The 15,121-nt window shown below is 51.8% G+C and overlaps 1 protein-coding gene across 1 annotated transcript; it reads right to left on the bottom strand.

Moving 5' to 3' along the window:
• Window positions 1-410: 410 nt before the first annotated feature.
• Window positions 411-8,038, bottom strand: ECRG4 (ECRG4 augurin precursor). The gene is made up of 4 exons (XM_059942841.1): window positions 7,523-8,038; window positions 5,586-5,633; window positions 3,369-3,526; window positions 411-778 (listed from the first exon to the last, which is right to left on the bottom strand). Exons 1-4 carry the CDS (start codon window positions 7,962-7,964, stop codon window positions 620-622), a joined length of 807 nt encoding a protein of 268 aa, XP_059798824.1. The 5' UTR covers window positions 7,965-8,038; the 3' UTR covers window positions 411-619.
• Window positions 8,039-15,121: the final 7,083 nt, after the last annotated feature.

A 15,121-nucleotide genomic window follows, 5' to 3' on the forward strand; every position in this document is an offset into this window, starting at 1 on the left:
TAAGACAAGTGAGGCTCTGAAATCAACCAAACTTCAGTGTTTTTTCTATTACCCTTTTTCTCCTGCCTGACAATATTAAACAGGTCCACCTCTGGCTCGGGATGTGGAACAGCAAATTTGCAAACCCATGTGGACACTTAATCCCCCAAACCGTGTTCTGTGACCTTAAATTAATTTCCAGCTAAATTTTCTTGCTTTTTTATTCTTAATTTGGGATTTAGTGTGGACTGAATTCTAATACATTGAAGACCCCTGCTCGGTCCCATGGCCTGGGGTGGTGGGAATTCTTGGAGGGGTAACACTTCAGATAGCAGAGGGGAGGTGCCTCTGAGAAGTTGCTTCAACCTCAGGAACATGCAGGGAAGGAAAACTCTCGCCAGCTCAAGTTTCATCCAAATGAACTCTGAGACTTTTTAACAAAATGCTTTTATTTCTATTTTTAAATGAAATGCATTGTTAGGTACTTGCATGAAACCTCGAAAGGCATTTACGTTCTTTGCTTTAACTCTTCCTTTGTGGCCACAGAAAGCGGGTAGGAAAGGTGAACCGAGACCAGGCGCAGCAGACACAGCCCGGGCATCGTGCGGAGCCTGCGGCCCCGAGGCCGCCTGAGTGACGGTCAGTAGTCGTCGTAGTTGACGCTGGCTCCGTGCCTGAAGCCATAGGGGCTCCAGGGACCGATCTCAGCATCCTCATCGTGGTGGCGCTGGTGGTAATCATAGTAGTCGTGCCCATTCCGACCTCTGTTTAGCCAATAGGTGATGTCATCCTCAAATTTCTGCAGGAAAAGAGGATGAGAGGGGATGAACGTAAGGACACCGTTTCCCAGAGAACATCTTACTGACGCTGTTTCTCTGGGATTTTTCTTCAACGAGGAACAACCCCTCCTAAGAATAACTCCTGCCACGAGGACCTACTGTACAGCACAGGGAGGAATTATATTCCATATCTTGTAATAACTTATAATGGAAAAGAAGCTGAAAAAGAATATATGTAGAACCGAATCACTTTGCTGTATACCTGAAACTAACACCACATTGTAAATCAACTCTACTTCAATAGAAAACAATAAATAATCGTTTTTTAAAAAGAATAGCTTCTGGCTACAGCATCCCTGGGCCAGAGGTCAGTACTAACCAGCTGGAGAACACTGCTGAAACTTTTTCCCCCGAAGGAGTACACACCCCTACCCTTGAACACGTCTGTCTGTGAGTTCTAAATATACCCCAGACTTCAACAGTTTTCTCTTTTTCAGTAAAGAAAATGGACATCTGCCCAATACAGTAACAGCTGGGCCTGTCCCCAGGCGCTGGGAATCTGATGTGGCAGACACTGACCCCTTCCCCATCCCGCCCAGACTTCGTAAACGTGCTGCATGAAACCACATTGCAGCCTCGGGGCAGGGCATTTGGACACATCTGGTGGTGACACTCTCACTCCTGTCGTGTTGCTCAGACAGGTCTGGATGCAGTGATCCAGGCCACAAACGCTTACTACGTGGGCACGATTCAACCCTCATCCCCGTCTACTCACTGGGCCTGGGGCTCCAGCCTCCTCTGACCCTCCCCCAGTCCCTGCCTTGAAAAGGAAACAGCTTGCTTGTCTCACAATACTGCAGTTTTTCCCATAGTGAAGTAGTCTCGTTCCTTGGTTTTTCTCATTTTATAATCTGGTTTGAGGTTTTGGCTTAACATATTTTTTTCCCAAACAATTTGCAAAATACTTTATGAATACAGAAATAATGCAGACACATTTAACAAGTGTGTATGTGAGAGGGAGCCAAACAAAAAGGGAGATATTTCCATTGCCAAAGGCAACCACTACTGACATTTGGATGCATTTCCTTCTAGTCTCTTCTACGCATCATATTTAGTTATTATACTCTTACTTGATCCCCATTTTTATTCTGGTTTTGTCACCGGTCATTATTTTAGCCATTTCCCCATGTCAAACTCTTAACACCCATTTTCTTGAACTGCAAATACAGGTAATCAAGGAAATGCAAATTACTAAATTATGATATGGCATTTTCATCTATCAAAGAAGTAAATTGATTTGTTTTAAAATTTCTTCAATGTCAATACTAGATGCTGCTGAAGATTTGAGAATAGTGGGGCTCTCACGCATGACTTATGGGAAGATGAAATTTGCTGGTACTTAACGACCCTGACGTGTGATTCTATCTTTTGGCCCAGTAACTCCACTGGACAAAGTGATACTAAGTAAGGAGAAAACTACACACGAAGATGCAAGTAACAGTACCTGCCTTTTGGGTTGTTGTGAAGGTTAGGGAATTCATATAAGTATGAGACCCGTGCCTGGCACAGTTTGGCTATAGGTGCTTAGTGATTTGCACAGCAAGAAAATTATATTTGAGTAGCCAAAAGATAATTAGGGAACAACTGGTATATCCAACGGTTAGGACTGGGAAGGACATTATACAGCTACAGGATTGCATGCTACGCAACCATGAAAAATGATGTTTCTGAAGAGTTTACTTTTGTTCGCCTCTTGCAGTATTTTGTATACACCCTCCATTCACAGTATGAGCCATGAGCCCGTTTGGAAAAACCCTTCCAGTTCCCCCCTGGAAGATGCCACCCTCCGTCCACTCCCTGGCTGGGGCAGTGAGCTGTGCTCTCCACATCAGGCCTCACTCAGCACAGCCCTGCCCATCACCCTGCAGACTCGCTCCGGGCCAGCGGAACCTCACCCCTTAACTCCGCCACTGGCTGACCTGAACCTGGTCCCCGGCTGGGAGTCGGTGATGAGAAGCAGTCTTTTTCCTTAATTTGGTGAATATGTCCATTCACGCTACCTGGACACATGAACCGAACCGTACTTCCTGCAAATGCATTGACAAATTTTCCCAGAAACATCTGCAAAGGCCCGTCTCTCTTTAAAAGTCGCTTTGCATCGCTTTCCATTATCCTCATGGGGCTTTGCATCGATCTTGCTGTTTCTGACATTTTTTTGGAGGCAAAGTTGAAAATGTTTTGGGAGGTGGTGAGTTATTTTTAAGGACACCCAGGCAAAACTGACCAGATACATTAAAAGAGTCCCTAAGAAAACCAGATTCTCGATGAATTTAAGTCCCAGCCACTTTGGGCGGGGACGTCTCTGGAAGTCTGCTTCCAAAATCTGATGGGAGAGATTCCCATCTGGGCACAGTGGGATAGAAAATTCCAGCTAATACCCTTATGCCTGACGGTCATGTGGTCCAATGCCTGGCAGCTCTTGGCATAGAACGGGGGCTCTGACTTCAGGGCAAATAACAGAACTTCATTCTCTGTGCCCGTTTCCCCAAAGCAGGCCTCCCCACCCCCGTCCTGCCGGGCAGGAAGCCAGGCTCCAGCCAGAACACCCACCGCTTCGTCGAAGCCCAAGTACAGGAAGTGCTGGTACCACTGCTGCACCTCGGGCCGCGTGCGGTCCCACAGCTGCCGCTTGAGCCGCCTCAGGCCGCTCAGGAACTCCTTGGCTCTGCTCTCCGGGACGGCCACCGGGGTCGTAGGGGGAGCAGGGGCTGAAACGAGGGGTTCCCCACCCCCGAGTACAGAGAATGATTCCTTTCCTCATTGGGGTGAATTGCTCTTCTCCATCCCCCTCCCCGTCCCCACCTGGCAGGAGGTGGCGTTCACTGGCACATCCTTCCTGCAGGGCGCGGGTGCTGTGTGGGCTCCCACCGTCCGTCCCGGGCTCCGGGGTAGCGAGCCCTGCTGTCCAGGCACAGCCACGTAACAGGCCCGGGGCTGGAACCGAACTCAGCTCCTCCTCTGCAGCCCCTCGCCAGGCCCAGACCCCAGGCCCCAGGCCCTGGGCAGGGGCTGGTGCTCCCCCTGGGCTCTGCCGTGGGGAAACCATCGGGTGTCCAGTGCCGCTGGGTGTGTATGCCTTGTCCGCACACACACGAGCGCGCTGGGATTGCTTAGGGGGCCAGGGGAGAAAGAGCCGGAGCAGGGGTCTGAGCAGGCCGGCCAGCGAGCCCAGCGGTACAGCAAGTCCTCAAGTCAGGCCGCAGGGACACGAGGCACCCCCTCGGCCACCGTCTCTGGGCCTCACAGTGTGACCATGAACGCTTCGACTGTCTCTTGATGGGGGTGACCCTCGCTTTCCCACGGCTTCCCCGGACGCCTTTCCATCGTGGGCTCAGCTGCAGAAAAGGCCCCGCTTCTGCAGATGTGCTCGGGGAAGTGCTGTGCCGCTGGGCCGGCCCTGCTGCCCGGCTCGGAGCCTCTGTGCCCTCATCTGCAACACGGGACTGAAGGGCCCGCCTCCCGTTATGGAGGCTGCGCAGGCAAAGGAAGTCAAATGCCCTTGTGTCCCTTGGTCACGTGGATAAATATCAGCACATTTGTGTTTTCACCTCCTGTCCACCTGTGCCTTTCCCTCAGGGCCTGTTACACTGATCTGTACACAGTAGGTGCTCAAAATGTGTTTCTTGGCTTGAGCTGAATAAAAGCTGAGGATGTACACGGAGGAGTCATGATCATCTCGGCCGTTAGCTCTCCAGTCCCCCTTAGACAGGTGGCCCAGCCAGGGCCCCCGTCACCCCTGGTGTCCCCGGGAGATGGCTGTCCAGCACAGGGAGGGGCCATCTGAGGGCCCTGGGAGGTCGGGGGTGGACCAGGGCCTTGGGAGCAGCTGAAAGAGCTGCAGAAGATGCTGGGAGCTCCCCCAGGAGCCCCTCCCCCGAGAGGGGCCATGTGTGCTCAACAGGTGTGTGTGTGGCGGGGGCAGCAGACTTCAGCCTCCTGGAGCACCCGTTAATCCAGGGGAAAGAATAAGTAGTTAAAAGTTCACCTCAGAAGTGTAGTCTTGGGAGGAGATATGGGGATGTATGTATATGTAGAGCTGATTCACTTTGTTGTACAGCAGAAACTAACACACCATTGTAAAGAAATTATATTCCAATAAAGATGTGAAAAAAAAAAAAAAGAAATGTAGTCTTCATTCTAAGAGATCGATAACTTGCTAATTTCCAGGTGAAGACGAAAGTTCTGCGGGAGAATGGCTTTCACAAGCCATTGTGAAAGCCCACACAATGATCGAACTGATTACAGTGGGCCCAGAACTCACCTGTGTGGCTCCCAGACAGTTCTGTTTCTACGACATTTTGCTGCATTACCATATCTATCTGAGGTGTGTTCTTCACAACAGGTGTCAGTAACAAAACGGTCTTTCTGTTCAACCCTCCCACAAGAGCTAGTTGGATACGGAGGACACCCACAATACCGCTCTGTGCTGCCCCAGAACAGAGGCTGTGTGTGCTCTCAATTCAGGTACGTGCTGTAAGGGGTATCACGATTCTAAAATAAACAGCCTTCAATTAACACTACAGCTCTGTTCCTTTTATTTCTGAGTCCACACTGACAGCTGTCAGAAAAGCATTAACTGGCAATAATATTTACCTGATGAAATACCGCACCACATCCCCACAGGACGAGCCCTTCAGATCTGCTAACCTTCTAAGGAGTAAACACTTTTGATTTTCCAAATACAAGCCTCAGGTGAGCACATCAACATCGCTGTTTCATTGCAACCTGGTTAAGAATGCAACCCTTATCTGTGTGCGCTATATTTACCTTCCCCTTTCTGAAGCATCAGCTTGAGTTTGTTTCCACTTATGCCACCTAAAGGAATGAAAATGGAAATTATTTCAGGGTTGCACTGCGCCCTTAAATTTCTCACATGTAAAAATCCACACTGGAAAAAATCACTTCATACCCCTATGTTGCTTTAGCAACTTGGTAGTATTACATTATTTAATGCTTGTTGCATTTCCTGTTGTGTAGAAAAAGCAATTCAGGCTGCCTGTGGCTCAAACTAGTGACAAGGACCATGGCCGAGCAGGGCACTTTGAGCTACTTGAGACCATCTGAGCTGTTCTCTAGGAAAAGTGACGTTGTCCTTTGAGCCTTTCTGTCATAATATTTGGGCAGCCACCTGTCATATGCACCTGCCTGCAGACTTAACTTTTCATGGTACAGTCGATCAACTAGTGTCCCCCCAAATTCATACCCACCCAGAACTTCCGAATGTGAACTTATCTGGAAACAGCGTCTTTGCAGACGTAATGAGTTAAGGACCTCGAGGTGATATGATGTCGGGTTTAGGGTGGGCTCTAAATCCAGTGACCGGTGGTGTCCTTATAAGAGGAGGTGAGGCCACAGGGAAGGCAGCCGTGGGAAGACGGAGGCAGAAGTGGAGGTTCTCCACCACAAGCCAAGGAATGGGCCTTAGTGCTCTAAAAGCTCAGCCCCGTTTTGTAACTTGCCCTGATTGTCCTAAAATCAGGCATTATTTGTACCATTTATTGTTTTTATTCAGATCTAAAAGTGTTTCTACACTCTACAAAACGATTTTCATTTGGTGTCCTAAGAACTTTCACATTCCAGCTCAATGATGATAATATTTTAACTGATTCCTATCACTGCATTCTCGGTATAAACGAAATAAAATATAAGTTCTGAAAAGGACTGGCTTATAGCCGATGCCCACTTGCTGTGTTCAGATGTGCTTCTTAAAATGGGAGGAACAAAGAGGGAAGTGATAAAGCACTTGACGGGGAGTGATGGACTGGCCCCCCATGTGGTCCTAAACTAGAACAGCCGTCACCCTCCCCCCACCCCCCTCCCAGGGCTCCTGCTGCCCCCCCCCCTGCCCGGTGTTGGGCGTTCCCTACTTGTGCTGAACACCCAAAACGCAGAAGCTGAGCACCAAGGGGGGTCCTGCCTTTCCACCGCACCGTGCGGCTGCTTTGCGGTGGAAGATGCACCAGCCTCAGGGTGTTGGGCGAGTCACCTCCCGTCTTCCAGCCTCAGCATCTTCGCCGTAGACCTGGGTCATGACCCCTGCCTCTCAGAGCCCCGAGCCTCAAGGGCGCCCCTTGCCGGCCTGAGCCGGGAAGGACGGTAGGAGGGGAGGTAGCAGTGTCAGGGCAAACCCTCTGATTTCAGGTCGCCCTTCTGCGGTGGGGATGTGGGCTCCCAGGGTTCAAAAGTCCACACCCCGAACCCGCCGCATTTCCGGCGTGCGTGTGAATGCGCGCATTCTGTAGGGAACGGAACCGGGATTTTCAACCCATTCACGGAGGGCTCCAAGAAGTCGAGAAAGTTAAGCCTTTCTCGCTGGAGAACTTTCCCCCAGCTGGGAGGTGAGGCCTGCTCGCAGCTCTGCAGACCTGGAACTTGACCGAGCCAAGGCGCCGGGAAGGGGACGCCTGGTAGGCCCTGTGGGGATGCCCCTTCGGCTCCGCTCTGCCCTGGGCGCACCACCCGCCTACAGCGCCCACCGCGCCCGGCCCTTCGCGTTCAGCCCGAGGCTTCTCCGCCTCCTTTTCCAAGCTTGCCGCGCACATCGGAGACCCTGCCCTTGACCCAAGCACGCCACTTCCCACCGCGCAAGGGCAGAACCCAGGACCCCCTGTCAAACCTTGGCCCTTGACCGGGCTCACGGTGGGCGCCTAGGCCCCCACGCCCTCACCGAGCCTCTCCCCGGCGCCCTGGCATCGCCCCCTTACCTGGGCCCACGCACAGCAGCAGGAGCAGCGCCAGCGCTGGCATGACCAGGGCGGCGGGCCGCGCGGAGGAGGCGGCCATGGGTGCACGGAGTGCGCAGGACGGAGATGCCGGCGTCTCGGCTGCCGCCGCGCGGGGAGTGTCGACCAGGCGCGGAGGCACCAGGCGCGGGGGCACTGCGCACGGGAGGACCGCGCATGGGGAAACTGGGCGGGCGGGCGGGCGGTCCCTGCGTCCCTGCGTCCCTGCGTCCCTGCCGGGGCGGGACCCGCCGGGCGGGCGCTGTGCCTTCAGGTCCCGGGCCGAGCGTCCGTGCCAAGCCACCGCGCCCCTCTCTCCGGCCGCGGCTCCTCCAAGCCCACGGGGGGTCCGGGTGCGGGGGCCGCCAAGGACCGCGGGCGAGGGGCAAGCGAGGTCCAGCCGCCCCGGGAGGGGCCGCGGCATCCAGAGAGGGGAGGCCTCCGCCCGGGAAGGACTGAGGATGGTGTGCCGGATCCCCGCTCAGGCCGCCGGGTCTCGCGCCTGCCTGCCCCGCCTCCGGTTGGCGGCGCCGCTCCCCTCCGCGCCGTGCGCCCCGGCCTCCCCAGCCCGCTCCCTCCCGCGCAGGCCTTTGCAATGTCCTGGATTACGGATGCCTGTGGCAGTTCTGTGCTTCGTGCTGTTTTGAACGTCTCCACACTCTGGGTTCAGAGCTGCGTTCCAGGAAAATATCTCACTCCAGACGACCCCGATAGACGAGGCTTTTAGTAACCAGGAGCCGGTGAGCCCATTTGGTATTCTCAGGACGTATTTCCCCCTCGTGCGCCCCGGATCCACGCACACTGAAGCGGTACCGCCGTGAGGCCCGGCGAGAACCGAGTGTGCCTTCCCCGGCCGCGGGCCTGTTCGCACACGAGGACTCTTCGCAGGCAGGGCGGCTGCTGAGAAGTGACCTCTCTAGGCCTGTCTACACCGCGGCCGCTTCCCTTTTTAAACCTTTGCACCCTGGCCCAGCTCTCCGCGTGATGCAGTTGGCGCTCTGCAGGCGGAAAGAAGCGCGTGTACGTTGAGCCAGCAAAGGCCAAAGGACCAAAGGGAAGGCGAGAAGGGGCTCTAAGAGAACCCCAAGCCTTGGGCTCACAGGCTTCCTGAGGCGCCAGAGAGAATCCGGAAGATAACCTCATACTTGCAATGCTGGCAGGAAACTGCTTATAAACCCCGGGGAGCTGGGGAGCTGGGGAGCTGGGGCAGGATGAGAAAAAGCAAAGCCATACCTGTCCTTCTGCCCAAGGACAAGACGTTTATCGTGAGGAGGAAGACCCAAGCAAAGGACTGGCTTAGAACAGGCGTGGAAGATATTAACTGTAATCTCTCCCTTATCTGTGGAGGTCTCCCGGCTCAATCCAATCTCCAACAGCATTTGCTTCTCCTGTAACACTGAAATTCTCCACTTAACCAGGGTCCGATCAGAACCCAGTCGTGTTGCCTCTAAGGACAGTAGCCATCTCCTTGAGGAGTTTTCTTTTTCCCTCTCGTGGAAACGGGCCTTCATTTCACACCCTCCCACTGACAGTTAAAACGCACGTGGCGATTTTACTTTTTGTTAATTCCAAGATTCCAAGAGGGAAAAAAAAAAGTCTGCTTTAATCAGCTCATACAGTTGTAGGATTTGAAGGTAAAGTAAATATTGAATCCTAATTTTTTATTAGCCTATATTAAAAAAAAACCCTCAATTGCTGTTTTAATGTAGAATTGGTTAGACAGATCAAGGATCCCACAGGAAATTATTTCACAAGAATTGTCAATAAGGTGAGAAGAACACATCCTGAGGACCTGGCCCTGCTTCCTGTCCACAGGGAGGGGATGGAGGTGAGGTCATTCACCAGCGCCCTCGGAACTGCTCAGATGACATCCTTGGGGCCCGGAGTGGCAGCCTGGGCCCCAGCAGGGCAACGGTGAAGTTGCCAGAAGTGGATACTGTTGCTGAGTCTTCTTCCTGAGCTAAGCTTACACGTCCAACAAGAAGACAAAACTGGTGACCGTTCGACGTAAAGGACCCATCTGGTAACCACATAAGGCTTTGACGTCCACTTGTCTGTTTACACTCTTTACGAAACGAGAATGGTTTCCAGGAGATTTCACAGTTCCCGGGTAAGTGGAACATTACACACCCTAAATAAGGGCTGAATTCTCCATCTCTGCCATTAATAGAGACAGTCCCTTCATGTCAACTTTTTATTGAAATGTAACATAATATAGAAAAGTGCGGAGATCAAATATACAACATAGTGATGGAGAAACCATGTTACTAGCCCTCTGGGAGCCCCTGTGTCCCTCCCAGTCCCCCCTCACCCCACATATAAGTTTAGTTTGAGGCAATCCTCTTTTAAAAGCACTTCGTTGGTATTTTATTTTCATTTCCTTAAAACGAACAAAACTCAACATACTTTTGATTACCGGTAGGAAGATACTAATGATAAAAAGAAGGATTAAAGGGATCAGATTCATGACTATCAATTGAATCCAATTTGATTCAGTATCAATATCTGTTTCTCAAATACTCAGTGGACATCCCTGTAGACAACCTTCCAGAGTGAAATGTCTTTGGTTCCCGTGTTCGTGTGCCTTGCACACTGTTAGTAATGTTTATTGCCGCGAATAAAGGCACACAGAGCATTGCGTCCACCTGTCCCAGCCTTTTGTCCGTTTCCATCCATGCCAGGTCTCTGGTTGCTTGGGTCCTACTCACTGGGGTTTCTCTCTGTCTCCCTCTCTCCTGCACAAACATGGGAGGGTTCACTTGTAAGGAGGGCGTGGGAGGGAAGGTGACCATGATGGGGCCCAGGGCCATTACTGCCGCTTCAGTGAGAGGTTCGAGGTGTGATGAAACCCCCCCATGTTTATTCACAGGAAAACAGCCCTGGGTCAGTAGCAGGGCCAACCCCCTGCCTTCCTGGGGGCTGCCAAGCTCAGGTGACCGGCTGGAGATGCTGTGCCAGTTCCGATGTCCAGCTTCCTTTCCATTTGTTTACTTGTTCACCTGTATTTACTTATAAAAGGAGGCACTGTGAAAAGTCCTTTTCTTCCTATTTACTTAAATTTGCCATCCCCTTTCTCCCTCTACTAATGCTGGTCTAGTCCTTACTCCTTCTTCCACCGTTTCTCAGACTCGGTCTAAAAATCCCAAGGCGCTTGTTCAGGCAGGTTCCTGGGCCACATTCCCTGGAATTGCGATCCACTTGGTCTTGAGTGAAGCTCGGGGCGCTGCGTTTTCGGGGGGATGCTGATGCGAGCGGTGCCCAGGGAGCTCCCCGGCTCTCCACCAACACTCACCTGCTGCCCTCAGCGCCCACTCCACCGAGGCTGTCCACTGACACGCCCACATGTGGCCTGTCCGGCAGGAGGGGCCCGGCGTAGGTCCTGCAGCGAGGCTCGGGGCTCCCAGAGAGAGTATCCCAAGATCAGCTGTTCCAAAAGATAAGAAGAGGAAGCTGCCAGCACCTTAAGGTCTTGGCCTGGAAGCTGACCTGAGTTAATGCCACCATATTCGCTTGATGGAAGCAGTCACAGAGCCCACCATCCAGGGGGCCTTCAGGGGGAGGGCCAAAGGTCCCATTTCTGAGTGGGGGGAGGGGACGTCAAAGGTTGTGTGGCTGTCTTCAACCCACTGCACTCAGTCACCTTTCAAGGTCAAGCTTAGATGCTGCCTGCTCCAGGAAGTCTTTCTTGCTTCCCACTTTGGGCCGGGAGCATATTTTCCTCTGAATTCCTCCAGGCCTATGTTCCCCCTGAAGGTTTCCCCATTCTACCTTATTTTTCTTTGAGCTCCTCCAATTGTTTGTTCCCTTTTTTATGACCCCATAAAACTGACACCCAATAAATATGGCGTGAATGAATAAATGTTGCCATCTAAAAGTGACTCTGTAGTTACACAGATCTTGTATAAATGAGATCATTTCATATGTCATTTTTAAGTTTGATATTAGAAAAGTACGTGTTATAGCTAACGAAAACTCATAGCAGCCCAGGAATAGTAATAAGGGAGGACCCCTGAGTAGAGACCCTCCCCGAAGGCCAGCGTAGAAACTGCTGACATTGCAGGACTGGCAACTGCAGGCTTCATCTTCATGCTCAGCAGCGGGTCCTCAAAACTCCTTTCCTGTTTATTAAGCAAATTCCCACGTTGGAATTTTAATAACTTTTGCCATTTCAAATAACTAACTGAAGCCAAAGGCAGGGAAAGCAGGAGAGTTTCCGTTCAGCCTAAAAAAATAATGAGAGGCACAAAGTCCTTTTTATGCACAGCCCTGCTCATGGAAGGCTCGGTGAGCAGGGCTCTGGGAGGGGCCAGGGACCCACAGACAAACGAGGTCTTAGTGATGTGACCCTGAAGGCAGACATGGCCCTTAGTGATGGGGTCCTGCAGGCAGACGCTGTCCTTAGTGCAGGTGAGCGTAGATCCCTAGCCCCGGGTATAGAGACAGTCAACGTCTTGAAGCAATGGTCTTCGGATCCCTAAGGGGCCTCTGGTGAAAAGAGATGATTCTACTAAAACAGACTCGGACATTAAATGGGGCCAGTTTCCAGTCCCTCCATACCGTAAAATTTCCAGCATTTTAACCAAAACTATCCTGAAAGCTGAGGAGACCCCAGAGACTCAGAGTAGACTGCTGCAGTTGAAGGTAGCGTAGCTGCCCGCAGTAGAACAAGCCCCTGTGAACTCTGCCTGAAGTCCTTTGCCCTGTGGGGCAGGGAGCACGCAGATTCTCAGCATAAAACCCAGGGCAGCGGCTCCACCACCTGGACGCAAAGGATGGTATAATAGTTGGGGCTCTGCTGCTCCAGGCCTGGGGGGTCCCAGCCTCGGGCACCAAGGCCAAGGCCAGAGGGCTGCTGTCAGAGCCAGGTCCTGGCTCCACGCTGGGCGGCCAGGAACCGGATGAGGCCTGCCGTCGCCTGGCACAGATGGGGCCACAGTACTGACAGGGCCACAAGCACCACCGTGATTCTTCCCTAACGAATGACTCAAAGTAGCCCTTTCAACTTTGACAGAGACCTTGAATCCCAAAGAGGTGGGAGGGGGTCTTGCCGTGGCCCCGCTCCTGCAGTCATGGGCCATCAGGGACGGAGCCCAGCTGGGGTCTCTTCAGGGCTGCCCGATTAGAGCACCAGCACCCACTTGGTCCACGGAGCTCCCCCAGATTGCTGGGGCTGTTGTAATTGCCTTTTGTTTCTGGTGTTGTTTCGTTTCATCGTACATTGATGTTGTGAATTACTGAGTGCAGAATTTTAAGACAGCGGTATGGGTAGAGTGAAAGTGTGATTCAAACTAGCTCCCTCCAGCCCCGACATGAGCATCCAAGATTCACTCCTTCTGCTAAGGCAGTGTACTTCCAAGACTCTCCACTCAAATACAAACATGTTTGAGGGGGTGATAACAGTGAAATATCCTCCCTTCACGGAGATGGAGAGCTGCAACGGTACCATCACGGGCACGCATTCTGTCCACTCCGAGGATGCGGGCACCTGTTAGGTACAAAGGGTGGCCCAGGGATGCAAAGCCTACAGCTAAATGGTGCTTTCAGATTTCCAAGTCCTCCCCAGGTCCTGCAGGGCGGGCAGGAGCGGCCCCCCTACTTTACAGATTAGGAACCCGGGGCGTCAGAGGTTGTGACTTGCCCGTCAGCAGTTTGCTGATCCAGCCCGGTGCTCTTCCATTCTTTTGGTCTGTTGGCATCCTCAGGTGGCCCAGAGGCAAGACGCCGTGCTGCGTGCCGTCCGCGGGCAAGTGTGAAGTCCGATTCTGGTCCTCAGGGTGCTGTCCATCTGGTGGGGGAAGCAGGACATACATAGCAAAGTGTCAGGAGCAACAGACCGTAGTTAGATTTTGCAGCTGTTTGAAAGCTGTCTCAGAACTGGCATTTTAAGGGCCCCAAACAGTCAAGATTACTATCATTAGAAACAAGAATGATACAGCTTTATATAAGTGATTGATGGTTTATAAACACCTTCACATACAGTTCATTATTTCAAACTCGTGGTTCAGAGGTGAGGTCATTCTTTTCTGCCAAAACCTGTCTCTTCATCTTAAGATTCTGCTCAAGAATCTTGTCTCACCTGAGATATTTAGGCAGGAAATTTCCTTTTATCTTTGATGGGTATAATGCTTATTTAGATCATCTTAGCATGCTAGTTTCCAATCGTTTAGGTATTTCCGTTGTGACATTTAGTCTTTGCTCTATTTTTTCTCCCACGTGTGTGCATGTGTGTGCGTGCGTGCGTGCGTGTGTTACGCGGGGAGGGAGGTATTTTTAAGTCATTTTTCGTGTTGCATCAGTCAGACCCTCCAGCTCGGGATGTGTGCCCCTGAGTCACTGTTTAAGCCTCCTCAGGACCTCATCCGTGGAGGACTGCCTGCGGTTGCAGGAAAGGGGTGGGGAGGCCCTGGGCGCTGGGGTGGCTCCAGGACTCGGGTGGAGGGTTTTGTCACAGAGAGGGACCCCAGTGGCCCTTTTCCACTAGTCTTGTCTCTACTTGAAAGGTCCTGGGAGCAGGGGAGCTCTGCCCCAGGCAGGGGTGACAGCAGTCACAAGGCGTGGCCGCACGATGACACCCACCCCCATCCCAGACGACGGTGGGTGAGCGCAGTGACCTTCCCTCCATCTGGTAGCCCCAGGGCACCAGTCAGTGAAGTAAAGAATTTATCGGAGCCCCACTCCCTATCATGCAACCTCTGAGTTACCTTTATTTTAATTTTTGTGTCGAAGTACAGTTGATTTACCACGTGGTGTTAGTTTCTGGTGTACAGCAAAGTGATTCAGTTATATACACACACACACACATATATATATATATATTCTTTTTCATATTCTTTTTCATTATGGTTTATTATAGGATTTTGAGTAGAGTTCCCTGTGCTCTACAGTGGGTCCTTGTTGTTTATCTATTTTATATACAATAGTTTGTATCTGCTGCAGCAACATGCGTGGACCTAGAGGTGATCATCTTAAGTGAACTAAGTCAGACAAAGACAAATACCTGCTGAGTTACTTACATATAACTTTCCCCAGCTATCCCAAGCCTAAAAACGGAGGCTAATAACACCTGCGTTCTCTCATGACTGCACAGGGGTGCAACTGAAGCAGAAGCAACAGCACATAGTTCAAGTGTGCAGTTCAAAGAGTTCTGACGAAAGTATACAGCTGTGTAGGCAGCACACAGTCACGGTAAAGAATGTTCCCCTCACCCCAGTGTGGTCCCTGTGCCGCCCCCAGCCTCCCCCTCCCCTGCCCTCTGGCCACTACTGACCTGCTTTGCATCACAAAACACGTGGATCTGACTTTTCTAGAATCCACTCGAATGGAAGCCTGCAGTACACACTGCATCGGGCTCCTTTCAGGAAGCGTCGTGTTTTTAACTTGTCCGTGTCGTTTTGTGTGTCAGGACTGTGTTCCTTCGCATTTGTGAGATTTATATATGTGTGGGTTGGAATAGTCCTTGCTGTTTTTGGTTTTCAACCAATGAAATGATGACCATGTCAGTGGGATATTGGATAAAAGACCGTAGAAAGCCTGGACCAACCAGAACTGGCTCTGCAGCCCAGACCAGGACGAAGCCCCATC

The sequence above is a fragment of the Balaenoptera ricei genome, chromosome 13, assembly GCF_028023285.1.
Source record: "Balaenoptera ricei isolate mBalRic1 chromosome 13, mBalRic1.hap2, whole genome shotgun sequence".
In the NCBI taxonomy this organism is placed as follows: domain Eukaryota; kingdom Metazoa; phylum Chordata; class Mammalia; order Artiodactyla; family Balaenopteridae; genus Balaenoptera; species Balaenoptera ricei.

Bases quoted from the DNA above. Each gene is read 5' to 3' on its own strand.
- ECRG4 (XM_059942841.1), bottom strand. From the start codon at position 7,964: ATGCCGCGGCCCCTCCCGGGGCGGCTGGACCTCGCTTGCCCCTCGCCC. The intron at 5,634-7,522 runs GTAAGGGGGCGA...TCATTCCTTTAG, and splicing joins GCTGCTGTGCGTGGGCCCAG to GTGGCATAAGTGGAAACAAA. The intron at 779-3,368 runs GTGGGTGTTCTG...CTTTTCCTGCAG, and splicing joins ACTTGGGCTTCGACGAAGCG to AAATTTGAGGATGACATCAC.